The sequence below is a fragment of the Eulemur rufifrons genome, chromosome 15, assembly GCF_041146395.1.
Source record: "Eulemur rufifrons isolate Redbay chromosome 15, OSU_ERuf_1, whole genome shotgun sequence".
Lineage (NCBI taxonomy): Eukaryota > Metazoa > Chordata > Mammalia > Primates > Lemuridae > Eulemur > Eulemur rufifrons.
This window is the reverse complement of record NC_090997.1, coordinates 77,214,404-77,231,195: the sequence shown is the minus strand read 5'-3', so window position 1 is coordinate 77,231,195 and position 16,792 is coordinate 77,214,404. Positions and strand designations below refer to the sequence as shown.

General features: G+C 34.9%; 1 protein-coding gene across 1 annotated transcript; it reads right to left on the bottom strand.

Annotated features, from left to right (window-relative positions):
* Positions 1–1,008: 1,008 nt before the first annotated feature.
* On the bottom strand, positions 1,009–9,421 carry C15H6orf58 (chromosome 15 C6orf58 homolog). Its single transcript, XM_069489091.1, has 5 exons — positions 9,121–9,421; positions 7,818–7,904; positions 6,135–6,319; positions 5,127–5,227; positions 1,009–1,240 (listed from the first exon to the last, which is right to left on the bottom strand). Exons 1-5 carry the CDS (start codon positions 9,419–9,421, stop codon positions 1,009–1,011), a joined length of 906 nt encoding a protein of 301 aa, XP_069345192.1.
* Between the last annotated feature and the right edge of the window lie 7,371 nt (positions 9,422–16,792).

Here is a 16,792-nt window from a genome sequence, read left to right as displayed (position 1 = left end):
TCGAACTCCTGAGCTCAAACGATCCGCCCACCTCGGCCTCCCAGAGTGCTAGGATTACAGGCGTGAGCCACCGCGCCCGGCCATGAAACACTATATATCTATAAAAAAGAAGAATGAGTTGGAACAACTCATTTTGTGAAAAAAATCTCCAAGAAGATAATTTTCAGAGTGAAAGAGACTTGGTCTCCTACTTCTTGTGTGAAGGGAGCTGCCTACTGACTGACAATGCTGTACTAGAGCCATTACTAGAGTATGAACAACTTCAATCGCATGAAGTCCCTAAAATGTTTGGATGTTTTGGTTATTCTAATTTTTTAAAAACGTATATTTAAATTATTTGTGTTTAATTTGCTTCATTTATATCTTTCCGATCCAATGCTTTGTAAAACACTAATAAGTAGAATTATGTTTTAAGTTTGGCTCAGTCCTTCAGTGCATATATGGAAAATGGGGATGACATGGTAATTTTCAAACTTGTAATTATAGAATCCTGTTTTTCACCCTGCTAGAAGACCTGGCATTCGAAGGGCTGGAACCAAAGTCTTCTTTTATGACTAATAGTATTGGATTGAGGGAACTCAGATAAATCAAATTGCTAAATTTCATTAATTATGGCAGGTTTTCTTTTGGAATTTATTTTCTTTAAATTTAAAAGCGGAGTGGAAATTTTCTTTAAAAAAATCTGATAAGCAAAATAAGAATTGTATGTGGGTGTGTAGAACAAAAACTGTGCTTCAGTTAGTTTGCCAACTTCAAGGTTTGGTATGGACTCCAGATGAAAGGACAGGCCATTAGTGGAAGGAACAAAATCTATGCTCGTTAAATGGTTCTGCCATATATCAAGAGTGATCATTGCTAAAGGAATGGAAGGGATGTCCACAAGAAATTGTAACTTTCTTTTTGGAGTGTTGTAATGTCTCTATCTCTGATTTATTGTCATTTCTTCCTCTCTCTGTTCAACCCAATATTGATTTTTTAAAGTATTCTTTTAAGATTCTTACCTACAAGTTAATCTGCATTGCGAAGCATATTTATAACAAACAGGACTATATTTTGAAAAGGAGTAAAGTCCCTGATGAGAGGGGCTACATCAGTTCTAACAAGGACTCGTGGTGGCAGGCCCTTCTGGAAGTTGTGCACTCTGGTCAAGGTGGTAGGAAAGAGTGCTGCAGCTATATATTCCACAGCCACAACCCATTTTCTCTCAAAACGTGCTTCTGGTTTAGAATAATAATCATATCTAAAAAAAACAGGAAGAGAGCAACAAAATTTTGGAAGCTGAAAATTGAAAAGAACTAGTTGAAAAGATATAATAGAATCAAGAAAACTAAATCCTAAGCAACCAGAAAGGAAAACAGAGAAATAATGCTAATATAATTTGTAGAATTCTCCTCAATTTAAAACCAAGTGTTACCCTCTGGGTAAAGGGAGATTGCTAAAATCAGAATGATTAAAAGTCTGTTAAAGGAGCAGTCATATACAAAAATTCTCTTCCAGACTTCAAATAGTGTGTAACTGCCACTCTTCACACTGGAAAGTGTAGAGCAGCGGGTACCTGAACTGTGTAAACTACTCATGGTTGGTGGTAGGGACACCACCTTGAAAACAAGGGATGTAAGTGAATATGGTATACTGAGGCACCCTCCTCTCTTGCCTTCCTTTTCTCTCTTGACATTAATAATACTAGCAGCCAGGCCTTCACTTTTGAAGAAGATAAAGTGTCTCTTCTGGAAAACTAGGTAAGCTCAAGAGAAAAGACTGAAATTTATTGGCACCATAGTGTCAATAGTTAAAAGATTACCTAAACAACCCAGCAAGATTACTCTAGAGGTGTGTTCTTAGAAAAATTGCACTCAAGCACTTCAGAGCTTCTGAGTGATCCTCTTTATATGATATGAGTAGACATCCAGGTATTACCAGATACCTGAGGAAAGCCTCTAACACAGATAAGAGACATGAAACAAAATAACAAACAGAAAAAAAAATATGAAGTTGTACATGTTTACAAAGGATTAGGAATCAGACTGGTTTCAGACTTCTCACGAGTAAAAGTGAAGGTAAAAATTAATGAAGAAATTACTTTAAAATTTAAAAAATTACCAGCCTAGATTCCCTTATTCACCTAAAGGCTCAGTCAAAAATAATGGTAGAAAAAAATATATTCACATATGCAAAGTCTCAAACAATTTTACCTATCATATACCTATTCAGAATCTACTGGAGTCTGTGCCTTACCAAAACAAAGTATATGAAGAAATATCATGGGTTCATCTGGATCCAAGGGGTCTAGAGCTCCTCCATCTGGAACTCCAACCAATTTCATGTATAAGAACTATGGACCCAGATTCTGTGCTTTTCTAGAGAAATGGGCGAAGCTTATCAAAGGTAACTTAGAGTTGGAGTAGCCACGGTGGGGACACTCCTCACAAAAAGCAAACAGTTACATGTCTTTATAGCTCTAGCAGCTGCAGAAGATCTACTTGTACATGATTTTGAACCCAAAGCAAGGGGTCTCAAACTAAAGAAGCTGACTGACTGTCAGGGTGCCTCCAGAACAGCCCTGTGCCTTGCAGGCTGCCCTGCTGCAACCAGAAGTCTCTGAACCTGCTCCCACTCCTGAAGAGAGACTTCAAGAGGTGAGTCCAGAGGCGAGGGCAGGTGGGAGACCAGAAAGGGTTAAAACCGCCATCCCAGTGCACGTCAAGGTACAGGCAGGAATGGCACCACCACATTTAAAGCAATACCCCTTGAGGGAAGGGGCACGACAGAGAATCGAGCCTCTGCTGTCTGCTTTTTTTTTGGTTTGAACTTATTAGACCTTGCCAGTCCCCACACAACACACCCATCCTGCTGGTCTTGAAGCCTGGGGCTAAAAAATATAGATTTGTTCAGGACCTGAGAGCCATTACCCAAATTGAAGAAGACATTCACCTGATGGTCCCCAAGCCTTAAATGCTGCTCACAACTCTGACCGGTAAACTTTGCTGCTTCACAGTCTTAGGTTTAAAAGATGCTTTCTTCTGCCACCTTCTGAGCTCAGAATCACAAGAACTGTTTGCTTTTGAATGGGAGAACCCAGGAACCCAGATACAAAAGCAAAGCAACAATACTATTGGACAGTTCTTCCCCAAGTTTTCAAAAACTCCCCTACCATCTTCAGGGAAATCCGTGCTAAAGACCTCTGAGACTCCCAATTGGCCTTTACTACAATATGTCGATGACATATTAGCTGCTAGCATTACAAAAGAGACATCTGATCAGAACACTATGTTAAAGCTAAACTTCCTGGCCGAATGTGGGTACAAGGTATCCAAAAAAAGAAAAAAAAAAAAAGCTCAAGTTTCACAGCCCTCAGTTAAATGTTTAGAGTAGGAGCTTTCCCAAAGACAGAGGAACCTGCTCCTTAGTTAGAGGGAGGCCCTCGCCACAGTAGCCAGACCCATGACTTGGCAACAGATGCCAGCTTCTTAGGCATTGCTGGATTCTGCCATATACGGATTTCTAACTTTGGGCTATTGCTAAGCCCTGTATGATCCCTTAAAGGAGAAGATGAGGAAACTTTAGAATGGTCTGAGGACTGTCAAAAGGCCTTTTTAAATATCAAGGAAAAGCTGTTAATTGCTCCAGCATTGGGGCTCCCAGATATAAGAAATCCTTTCAATCTTTTTGTACATGAGAGATAAAGAATAAGTCTGGAAGTGTTAATTCGGGATTTGGGAAATATTAAGAGATCTGTAGCTTATTTTTCAAAACAATTGGACATTGTCACAAAGGGATGACCTTCTTGCCTTAGAGTTTTTGCCACCACTTGTGACCTGCTTTAGGAAGCAGAAAAGTTTACATCAGGCCGGCCCACACCACCTGCACACAAACCTCATTCTGTGCTTCCCTTGCTGGAACAAAAAGGAGGATGCTGGCTGACCTCTGGGAGGCTTGGCAGACAGCAGGCCATCCTTTTACACAATCCAAATGTAACACTGAGAACAGTCTCTACTTTAAACCCTGCCACCTTACTTTCTCAAATGCCATGTGAACCTGTGCATGACTGTTTACAAATAATTGAACAAGTTTTTTCTAGCTAACCAGATCTGACAGACATACCCTTAGCCCAGACTGAGAAATGTTTACTGACAGAAGCAGTTTTATGGATCAGGGACAGTGGAGAGCTGGATTTGCAATGGTGATTCGACAGACACTACAGGCTGAAGTGCTTTCCCCTGGCACCTCAACACAGAGGGCAAAACCACTAGCCCTTATTAGGGCACTCCAGCTAGGTAAAGGAGCACAAGTGACCATTTACGTGGACTCCAGTTATACCTTTTCTGTTGTTCATGCTCATGGGGCCATCTGGAGTAAAAGGGAACTCCTAACCTCTGGTGATAAAGAACTAAAACCTGCTAAAAAAAAATCCTAGCCTTGTGATATGCCATTTTAGCCCCCAAGGAAGTAGCTATAGTACATTGCCTCAGACATCAGCAGATAGTCTGGTGGCAAAAGGCAATCATCAGGCAGATCGGGTCACAAAACAGCAAGAAAAAATGTCCCCAAGACTTTGTTGATGCCCTTGCTGCCTAAAATATATCTTGGCCCTAAATCTCCCATAGACTCAGAGGAGGACCTAAAAAGAACACTCAATTGAGTGTTTGACCCTGACCACAGGACTCAGGATGGGTGAAATACGATGAGTTAGGAGTGATGCTGAACCTCTACTGGTTTAGGGTGATGCCTGATTCATGAATCGTTCTTTGCTCAAGTTCCCCTAAATTCAAATTTTAATTTGTTTAAAGTTTTTTTAATAGTATCTATGATCAAAATAATAAATGTCATCCACATATTTATTATATTGTGTTCTGTTTTATACAATTAGAGGAATGTGTTGCACCTTGCTTGTTTACTTGTTATTTAATGCAAGAACTTTTTTCTCAGATTTTTGTTCCCTCTTCATAAAACACTTTTTAAGGTTGATCATGCTAAAATATTTACACCTCATCACTATAATCCCCAATGGTTAGATTTATGTTTAATATAAAGATTAAAAAGCACTCTAGAAGAAAAACGAAAAGGTATAAGTAAGACAAAATATTATTTAGCATATTAAGTAGAGATGACTTTAGATACAATCTCACCTGTCTTCAAAACTTTTGACAGTATGGTCCAAGGTTGAGGTGTGTGCATCCCATAAGTACTTCAGCAGGTCATTAAATTTACTAGAAGGTGACTGCATATACTAAAGAAATCAAACATTAATATTTGAGCAACTATAACAATTTCTCTCCCTGAAATTCAATCATGTTCAGATATATAATTTAGCAATATTTAAATGAAAGTAGAATTTTGTTTCTAAGAATTAACATGTGTAAGACTAATACTCTATAAAGGACACAAAAATATTCACTATTTTTAATAATGGCACATGCATCTAGAAGAAATGAACTTCAAGTGTCTTCGAAGAATCCATATTTTATACTTGTCAGCAGGTCTTTATTTTTTGTTTGTCATTTTTTTTCTATTAACATTGTTAAAATTACCAAAACATCTTAAGAGTAAGAAGAAAAAAATCTTGTTAGAATGTTTAATTTACTTAAATCTAAAGTAATAAATTAATAATCTAAACAACAAATAAATCTATCTTTTCCTTGTTGATTTTAGTCTGTGTCTGTGTTTAACCAATGTATTTTTTTAGTTTCATCACTGAATATTTGATTTTGAGCAACACATAATTGTTTTGTTCTACTCATACATGTTTATTCATTAATTCTGCTGAAATGTGTTGATTGTTCTAAAACCAATTTGATAATTATATTTTGTCCAAGATCCCACAGTTGAGCTAAAGTTTCAATTAACCAGATTAGCTTGTTCACCATTCAGCAAAATATCCTGCATGCTGACCATTAGTGTATAATTTATTTGAGGTGAGAAGAATGTATAGATTTTGTGTTAATGTTGTTTTGGGGCAGTGGGTGTTAATGACACATAATTCCCCACTATAAAAGATATTATTACTATATCATGCATAACAATTTATATTTTTATACTAAGTAAAATATTATACAATGCACAAAAAATCCTAAACAAAAAATGTTATATAACAAAATAAATTATCTTGCCATTTGCTAAGAGTATAAAGAAGGAACCTGGTAAAACGCATTCCACTTGTTCATTGTCTCAGGGTAGGATGAATGACAGCTAGAAACATCATAACAAAACTTCTTCTCATCCTTGGGTGGTGGCAAAAGCCTAACTTGGCCTGATGATATCCCCATTATGCCAGAATCAACCGCAGCAAGGAAGGGCAATGAAGACAGAAAATAATTTAAGTCTGTAAGAACAAAAGTCTTATTACTACACAAGCACTAACAAACATCAGAGGACACTTTTAAGGAAGCCATAAGTCATTAAGGAAAAACTCACAGATCCAGAAACATTTAATAAGAGCTAGGCATTAGGAAAAAAAATATTGACCAAAAATCCCGCTGAGGATTATATGTATATAATTTTAATATGTTCTTTTTAATAATCCTATAATCATAAACATATATTGGTTAAAGAACTTGACTATGATTTTTAAAACAAAAAGTGATTGTAATAGATTTGGCAGTATTCATTTTTCAAAGCATTTAAGTAAAAAGGGAAGAAAGCTATCAGCTTATCCACAGAATGGAAAAAAAAAAACTCATTCAGATTTTATTGTGAACTGTGTTTTTCCTAAAACGTTTTAACATGATTATAGCTCTAGTAAATAGGTATTTTCTATTTTATATATGTAAGGTTAATTTATAGCCATGCAATCACTAAGTTTGTGCCTTATTCTATGTCTCTAAAGAAAAATTTTTGGTTAAGCTATGGCAATAGACCATTGGATAATTGGGTTGACAATCAAATAAGACCCTTTCATTAATTTTTAAAAAAATTCTGTCTATAGATTACCTATTCCAGCAGATTCAGACATTATAATTTAGTTAGTTATTAGGCTTATACTGAGTCCCACTAGAAATCAGTGATATAGAATATTTCATCATAGACATGCATATGTGAATCAGTCCTATGCCCTTGTATGACCGACAAAACTCCAAAGTTCTAAACCAATCTGAGTATAACAAACTCCGAATTCTAGATCTGTGGCCACCACTATTTGTGGGTCTTCAAAAAAAAATGATTAGGGGTAGGATGAAGAAAACACATAAGGATATGTATGATGTGCATCACTCTGAGAATGTAAAATTTAATGTGGTCATGTTTCCAATTATTGGGAAATACCTCTAAGGAATTGTGTAAATTGGTTTCATTACTAAAGCATAACATTAAACTGAAGAATTAGAATATACCTTCTGGTTATTTTAGCACGAAGTATATGACTAAAGCCTTAGATTACTGATTGATAAAACCAAGTGCAGTCAGTCTTTATCTCTGACAAGTTTATGAGTTTCAGTATTAAACACATCTGGTCTGAGCAAAATGAAACAGCATCATTTTTCTTGGTCTCTCACTTTGAATCCTTCCTCATTCTGGAGATTCGCTGTCACTCGTGGGACCTCCCACTTAATTGCCAGTGTTGGTTCCTCAAAGACCATCACCCTTTGCAGTTCCTTATTTCAGTCCTTCTGTGAAAAGCTGAATATGTCCTAAGGAATTATTATTGACATAGTGGCTGTTAAATCCTATAATGTTACATAAAGAGCACAAGGTACATGGTGAAGTAGAGTCCTTTTTTAAAAGGAACAGGACTGTTTTGTTTTGTTTCTGTCATTAAGATTCTAGGTTTGAATGCTTTCTTTTGGAAAAGGTTAATATCTATTTTGCTACTTAAGTCAACTTACCACCCCACCAACTATCCACAGAGATGCACAATTTATCTCCAGATGCATAGCCACAGCTTGTTGTCCTGGTTGGATCTGCTAACCTGCCTAGAGAAGAGAGGATGCACAGTTGTATTTATTATGCACATTTTGAAACTGGCTATAATTGTTGCTTAACCAGATACATTTTGTTTGCAGATGCAAAAACATTTATTTCTGAAAAACTTGTGTTTGTATTCCCACCCCACTTATCTTTTATGTCCTACCTCTCAACCAATTTCTTTTCTTTTCGTTAACATTACAATTTTCTACTTATGAATTATATATCAAATTTTTTTGCTTCTGCATTAGCTCTTCTACTTCTTCCTCTACCTCTTAGTCAAAATTATGGAAGCAATATGCATACAGATTTAAAGAGGTGGTTTAAAATCAAATCAAATCCTTGCTCCATAATTTACTAGTTTGACTTTGTCTGAATAACAACATCTTATGCCTTAGTTGCCTCACCTATAAATAAAGAATAATAATATAAACTACAGTTTAGGGTTGTGTGAAGTAAGGAAAAGTATCAAAAGTGTTTCACCTGTAATATATATTATGTAAATATTAGAAAAGAATCTTTCTTTTCCTTGCCAAATGAAATTGCTATTTCTCTCTCTCTCTCTCTCTCTCTCTCTCATTTTCTTATTGGCTGTGTTATCAATGTGTGGTGGGAAACAGGTACCACTTTCTCATGAGCTTCCTTTGTTAGCCAAAAGAAAAATATCTTTCAACTGATGAATATTTTATCCCCAAATATATCTTCTGTCCGTATATTGTAAAGTACCTGTTTCCAAGAGGAAGCAGTCATTTGCAGAGAAAGATCCTCATGAACAAGGTGCTGCTCCTTTATAACCCCATATCCATGATTAGATAATCACAATTAAAATGTCAAGAAATTCAAATAAATTTGGCATCACCTTTTGATTTCAGTGACTATCTCTCGACTGTTCTGTTCATCTCATTGCTTATAAAGGAGTCCAGCACTTAGTAGAAGTTTAGTAAATATTTTTCAAATGCTCAATAGATTAGATATGGTGTCTTTTTGTAGTTGGTAACTATGTTTTAGGTCTCACTGAAGTTTCTAATAGAAACAGACAACCCATAAAAGATGGATTTGTGGAGAAAGAAAAAGAGATGTGGAAATATAATGATTATGAGTGAAAAAGAGGGAAAGGAAAAAAAATCAATTTTCAAAAACATGTATGGTGTATAAGATCCTCATTTCCCAAATATTTTCATTATATTGATAGATCATTGGAATGAAAAAGAGAGTCCTACTTACCTGAACTATATTGCCAGCCATGCTGCAGAGGCAATCCCCATAAAATATTTTGTTCATTTTCTGGTGCAAATTTTTCAAAATACCTGGCTGTCTGGTTCAACAGGATTTTATACAGCCCCATTCTCTCAGGGAATACCCATGGATCAACAAGGTACACCCCATTCTCCACCCTGTAGTCACTGAACTGACCAGGACTCTCCTTCCATAGAGGGGGCTCCATGGCTGAGAGATTGGAAGCCCATGCTAAAGAAGCAGAAAAGCAACCGACTAGTATATGAACCCAGGAAGGAAGGAAAGCCATCGTACCAAAGGTGGCAATTGAGATTGTGGCCGGGTATTTATTGGAGGATGGAGGAGGAAGTCATGATATTTTCTTACATCACAGCTTATCAATACTTTAAATACTTTTTCTTGGATAGGGTGAAAATACAGAGGAAATTTGTATAATAGCTAAAATTCAAGATAACTGAATTGTGTAATCTCTTCAGTGTCAGAACATGACTACAAGGTTAGGCTTGTCTATAACATATTGGATAAAACTGTTTGTCAACACAAACCTTCCAGAAGTTTCCCAGCCTACACTATCATTACAAAATATATTGCAAATGGCATTAGGATGCTTTCTTCTCATAAAAATACTTTAACATATTTCATGGAAAATATTAAATAGTTGAAGATGGACATACTAGGATTTGTAATAATGTATAAAGGTAAACTGAAAAACATGTGTGATCCAGTTATAATACAACTTTTTGCTTCAAGAAAGAAGTTTAAGAAGTTTTGAGTACATTCAATTAGCCCAATTCAATAGCAAAAGCCAGTCTGTTGTAAAAAAAAATCTGCTAGTTAACACCCAATATCCATTTTCTATTCTTTATCAGTAAAACAATCTTAGAATTTTAGCTGGGACATGGTCTCAAAGAATTAAGGCTAAATTTTCAGTGTACCTTGCACAAACAACCAACCATGTGACTGAGTGTTGGCCATTGGGACATAAACAGAAATCGTGTTCACAACTTCTGGGATATGTCCTTAAATGGAGGCCACATGCCACTTTCTCTTCCCTTCTTCTGTGTTTTGGCTTGGATTATGGATGTGATGGTTAAAACTCAATCTTGACCCCTAAGCACAAGGCACTATTTTAGGGATGACAGAATGCAAAGCTCGAGGTTGTCTGAGTCCCAGTGGACTATGAAGCCATAAGATATCTCTGAATTCCTACATCTGAATTTTACCTGAGAGAGAAACACCCCGTTTCCTTGTTTCAACCACAGTTATTTGGGTTTCATTCATTCACACATAGTCAGAATGCTTGCCTCTTTAATAGGTAGTGCACTTGAAATGTTGAATTATTAGCATAATTAGATCCATATGCTTCATAGAAGTTCAAGGGCACTGCTCACTCCTGGCATGGTCCAGATTAAATATCCTTCAGCATAATGCAACTCTTTATTTCTGTCACATTATTTATCCAATAGCCATTTGACCATTAATTATTCAATTTTTCAGATATATTAATATAAAAAGGAAGTGTTAGGAATTGCTATTGTGTCCTTAATCAAGAACACAAGCATTCTGGATGTTACATTCCATCTTTATAAAAAACAAATACATGAATATATACTGTAAGACGTTTCTCTAAAATCAAGTGTCAGGATCATTCTCAATGGAGAAACCGTAAGAACATTCCCTTTAAAGTCATAAATAAGTTAGTAAAGATAATGAAATTAGAGGTATAAAATTGAGAATGAGGAAGTGGTAGTATAATTTTTTTCAGATGATACGAAAGTATTGAATATTTGGAAAATATAAGAGAATAAACTGGAAAGATAACTACAAAGAAAAAGAAAATTTCGTGAAGTGGATAGGAACTAAATTAGTATATTTAGGTCAGTAGCCTTGTAGGTAAAAGCAATTGGAAAGTACAGTGCATGGAAATACAATGAAGAAAAGTCATCATTTTTAAGGTCAACAAAAGGACCAATATATTTAGAAATAAGTGTAATTGTATTAGATCCATTTGGAAAAAAATATTTAAGAATTCTAATAAAATTGAACAATTTTAAAGTCATACCATGTTTTTCAACAGACTAAACATTATCAACATGTTAATCTAAATTTACACAGTAAGAATGAAAAATATTAGCAGGATTTTTAGAAGTAGAACAGCTAACACTTACGTTTGCCTAAAATCTAAATTACGTAGGAAAATAGAAAAACTCTAATAATAATGGAAAATAATAATAATGAAAGGAAATATTCCCTAACAAATATTAAAACATTGTTATGAACAATGTTTAAACAATTTACCTCACAAATTAATGTAACATATTACAATCATTGATGTAATTGAAGTACACGTAAAAAGACATGTTATTGGACTATCACAGAAAGATTTAAAAGGAACTACCCAAATACAAATGAGAATTTAATGAGGAACTGTGCTGGGACTAGATATAGACATTGCTTATATGTCCCATGATGAGATAGATATTGAAATTCCATATACAGTGAAAAAAATAAGAGTACATCTTAATATAAACATACTTGTGGAAGAGGTAAATAAAATTATAATGTCAATAGTAAAATCTGGATCTTCTGATACAAATACTATTAATAGAAGGGAAAATAAATTAGAAACTTACAAATAAACTTCTAGTTAACATCAAACTTAACCGTGGCATGAACTGCTAGTTACATAACCCACTATTATTCTTCTTTCTTTGTAAGAAGAACACCTCTAATACTTAGCACAACACAATCTTTCTGAAATAAAGATTATATTGTCTAGTGTCACAGCTAGATGTAACTATGTGATAAAGCTCTGGAAAAATTCTTAGATCACAGCTTTTAAGAAATTTCTTTAAAAGATGCCCTGTCCTTTATCCTTTGGTATTTCTTCTTCTGCTAGCTGTAATACAAGTATATCTACAGACTGATGCTGTCTTAGATTATGACAGGGGAGCAAGAAAATATAGTAGGACAAGCAAAAAAAAGACTGAGTCCCTGATATTCATGGAGCTCTAGATTGTCTAATTCTGGATTACCATTTCCAAGAAAGAAATGAAATTTTAATTAAAACAGTATTTTTTGCAGGATTTGTTACTACCTGGAGAACCAAATCTGAACAAACACTTTGTCTTTTAATATTTCTGTGTTTCATTTTCCTTAACTGTAATGTAGAAATAGGGTTACATGCTTCTAGATCTACTAATTATGACTCCATTTCAAGTTTGAGTTTGACATTTGGATAGGTAATTTGTATTATATATTGGACACAAAATATGTGTTTGAGGCACACACATACAAACAATTACTCAAACTCCAAAATTTCAATGTGAAATGAATGCTAAGACCCTAATTTATAAATAAGAAAACTGAGGCATATCAGGGTTAAGGAATTTCTCCAAAGTCTTACAGGTTGCAGATGGGAAAGACTAAATTTGATCCCGAGTCTGCCTTGGATCAAACCAGGGTTCTTGTAGACTATGCTGTATTATACCACAAACTGACACAAATAATATTAAAGGGAAATTTTAACTTATTTAAGGGAAGAATTTATGTTTAAAAAAATCCAGCATTTTATGCATTTCAGGACATTTTGTTCATTTGCCTAGAACGCTGACTATAAGTGTGTATTTATATAGCCATAATGTTGTGGAAACTGCCAAGAAATTAAAGACAGAAGATCTGTAATATCATCTTAACCTTGTCACTAGCAGCATAAACTAGGGGAGTCTAAATTTGCCTCTCTACAAAATGCAAATAATGAAACCATTCTTTCCTATTACACAAGGGAATTGGGAGACCTAAGGAGAAGACAAAAGGAGTGAAAGAGTATAAAATAATGCAAAAATAATAATTACAAAAAACATTTTCATTAGAGTTAAGCAACTGCTTTGGGATATGTTTGGTCCACTTCCATATTCTTTTAAATATGTGCCTTGACTTATAAATAATTTGGATATATTCTCGAATTACCTCAGTGCAGTCAGCCTTCTCCTCCTTTACCCACCCTCAGTAAGAGTAGAGAAGTTTAGATTCTTTTGCATGCAAAACACACAGCTCACAGTCACACATGAAGAGTGGTAATAATAAAAAATGTCTTTAAAATTACCAAAAGAAAAAGCTATGGTTAACATTCCTAACACAAAATAAAAATATCTTAAAATACTTAACTGGCTAACACTTAAGAAGTAGTATGATATTATAGTTAAATTTTTTTTGTTCCTTTAGATATATTTATACATGCTTTTTAGTACATCAGAGTAATTATATTTTTCCTGACTAAATATTCTATGGGTATACTTTTTTCTCTGAAATCGTTTTTTGTTTACTCCAGTGTAAAAGGATTTTTATATTCTTTCCTATAGTACGAAATATAGAGGGGAATAAAAATAAAGCAAAAACACCAAAAACGTCATCTTCATTGGAACAAGGACATGGATACATTTGAATGTTATAGATTATGAAACATATTTATCAAACAGTATAAACTATGTGTGAAGACAAAGATATCTGATGAACTCTTTGATGTAGTTCAGGTGAAGAATCAACTTCTTGAAAGGTCTCTAGAGTCACAGTGTGGAATATAACTAGAGATGCAATTTAAAATAGGAGAAGTACAGAAGACAAGAAGTTGAGAGAGAAATCAGGCCAACATGTGACTCTGATTATCTGTTATCATTCCCCTTTGATAGAGGACAATGTTAGATGTAAAACAAGGTGTAGGAGGGGAAAGAAGGAGAAGCCACTGGGTTATAAACTAAGAGCTGATGAAATAGGGGATTTTGTTGGGTGCTCCCCCAAATACCTGGATCCAGACAATTATCCAGACAAAATCCAAAATATATGAGTTCAGACAATTTAGGATAGACCTGCCTGAGGAAAAATAAGTATAGATTTGGTAGGAATTTATTCAAGCAACTGTGTTTAATCAAGACTATAGGATTTCCTAACTTGTTCTTCCTCTGTCCTTTTTTCATCTGTTCTTAAACTGCTCCACTCAAGATAAGCACAGTCTTAGGAAACAATGATAGGACACAATAGAGATTGTGTCTCCCCAAATCAGAGCTTCAAGCATGTCCATCCCCTAGATGGTGCGCATCACACTCATTAGGTATGTATACACCCATCCCCTCCCCAGCCCCCTTGAATCTACTTACACCTAGAGCCCACCACTCTTACCCTCCACCCCATCTGTTTTACTGCTCCACTTTGCAGCAAAACTCCTGGAAAAAAGTTATCTACACTTTCTGTCTCTAAATATTTCTGATGCCGTTTTCCCTTAAATCCCAATCCTATCAGGCTCTAACTCTACCAAGAGAAGTGTGAATATTAACAAATATATATACAAGGAATTGATTATTACCCTTGGAATTAACTGTAAACTCTTTCAACAAAGATATAAGAGGCAGTGACAGAAATAAATCAATAGATGGTTCCTAGCATGTTTAAGTCCTTGCAAGGTTGGAATACAAGCAAGAATGACCTAGAAAGAGAAACCCACAGAAAGTGGATTAATCAAAATTAGGATAGCTTTTAAGTTGTAAATAATAATAGAGTCAAGGGTGTGAATTTGGGATGGTGTGGCTGAAGTATGATGATTGACAAAAATCACTGGAAGGGAATATATCAAGAACTTGAGAGAAGGGAAAAACTCCCAAAATGGGAGTGTGAGGAACTCTACAGACTTTCTACCCAGTGAAGTTACCACTCAACTCGTGAAAATTATAAGAAACAACCAATTAAAGTCCTTGGAAATTGACATATGGGCATACAGCAAAAGAAGAAACATTTATTCCAGAAAATCTACTAAATTTTTTATATCATTGAGAATCTGTGGCATATGAGCCCAGCTAGCTTCTATCTTCTTTATACCCAGCTCAGTGTGACAGAAGCTTTACTCCAGGTGTGTGCAACCAAAAAGACAAGGTCCTTTTCCCCTACCTGTGGTATCACTCCAGAGAGTTACACCACCACCATCTCTCAGTGCCCACCTCCTCTCAGCTCCCATCTCTGTTTTGCAGAAGCTCTAAACAGGCAGGTGCCACTGAGAGGATCAGGGCTCTCATAACCCATCCAGTTCCCACTTGTAGGGAATAAGCACTACTCAAGGCACAGGAGGCCTAAAATACTGATTCCCAATCACCCATATCCCAGCACACTCTTAGGCAGAGATTTCATGCCGAGAGGAGCAAGACAAGAAGACCAGGGGCACCATCCCCACATAGAACCCACCTCGTAGAACAGGAGTTTTACTTCCAGAGAAGTGCGTTGCTACTCCTGCTGCTAGCTCAGATGCAGTGGTTTAGAGGCTCTACGCTCTGGATGGTTTAACACCGCCAAATCAATTAATGTAAATACCTAATATTAATGAAATAGAAGAAAAAAGCCATCTGGTCATCTCAAAAGAAACAGAGAAAGCATTTGACAAAATACAATATCCATTCCAGATTAAAAAATCCCAGAAAACTAGGAATAGAAGAGGATTTCCTCTGATAAAAAGGTTCCCCTAAAAACGAATAGCTAATATCATTCTTAATGATGAAAGATTAAATCCCTTTTTACCTATAATGAGAAAAAAGGCAAAGATTTTGGCTGTCTCCACTTCACTCAATATTGTCCTGGAGGTCCTAGTCATGCAATAAGGAAAGAAAAAGAAATATAAGGCATATCAAAGGGAAATAAACTATACAAGTGTCTTTATTCACAAACAATGTGATTACGAATGTAGAAAATTTTAATAAATCTACAAAAATGCTACTAATAATAATAGATAACAGTTTTCCCAGATTAAGACAAATATGCAAAAATTAATTATATTTTTATATGTTAGCAAAGAGCAGCTAGAACATCAAATTTAAAAATATTTTCAATAGCATCAGCTATCTTTAAATACTCAAGGATATATATGCATGTATACATACATATATATATATATATATATATATAAAAGCATGTGCAAGATCTCCAAACTAAAAACTATATACCTTGTTGAAAGAAATAAAGAAAATCTAAATAAATGGAGAGATGCACCAAGTTGATGGAACAAAAGACTCAGTATTAGTTGTCAATTCTTTCCAAACTGATCTATAGTTTTAATATAATCCCAGTAAAAATCCTAGTATATTTATTTTACAGAATTTTATGAGATATTTCTTTATTCAATATGAACATAATGTAGCCTAAACAATACAGAAAAATAAGAAATTTGACTGACTTACTATATCAGATTTCAAGACTTACTCTAAAGCTACAATAATCAAGAGAGTGTAGTACTGGTTTAAGGATAGAGAAATAGATGAATAGTATCAAAATAGAGAATCCATAAATAGATTCACAAATATAAAGGCAATTAATTCTTTATAAAAGTGTCAAAGTTCTACAGGGAAAAATAATCTATTCGAAAATAGTGCTGCAACAACTGAATAATCATGTGGAAAAAATAAACCTTGACATTTAGCTTAAATTATATAAAAATTAAGTAAAAAATGTTCACAAACATAAGCATAAAAACTAAAATTATATCTTGTAGAAGAAACATGGGGGAATTTTTCTTCAGGGATTAGGCAAATATTTTAAATATTTCATCATTTGGAACATAAATATAAATTGGTACATTGGGTATTCATAAAAATTAAAGTCTTCTGCTTTCCAAAAGATACCATCA

Bases quoted from the DNA above. Each gene is read 5' to 3' on its own strand.
- C15H6orf58 (XM_069489091.1), bottom strand. From the start codon at position 9,421: ATGGCTTTCCTTCCTTCCTGGGTTCATATACTAGTCGGTTGCTTTTCT. The intron at 7,905-9,120 runs GTAAGTAGGACT...TCTCTTCTCTAG, and splicing joins TGGCTGGCAATATAGTTCAG to GCAGGTTAGCAGATCCAACC. The intron at 5,228-6,134 runs GTTCCTTCTTTA...TGATTTCTTTAG, and splicing joins AGTGGAATGCGTTTTACCAG to TATATGCAGTCACCTTCTAG.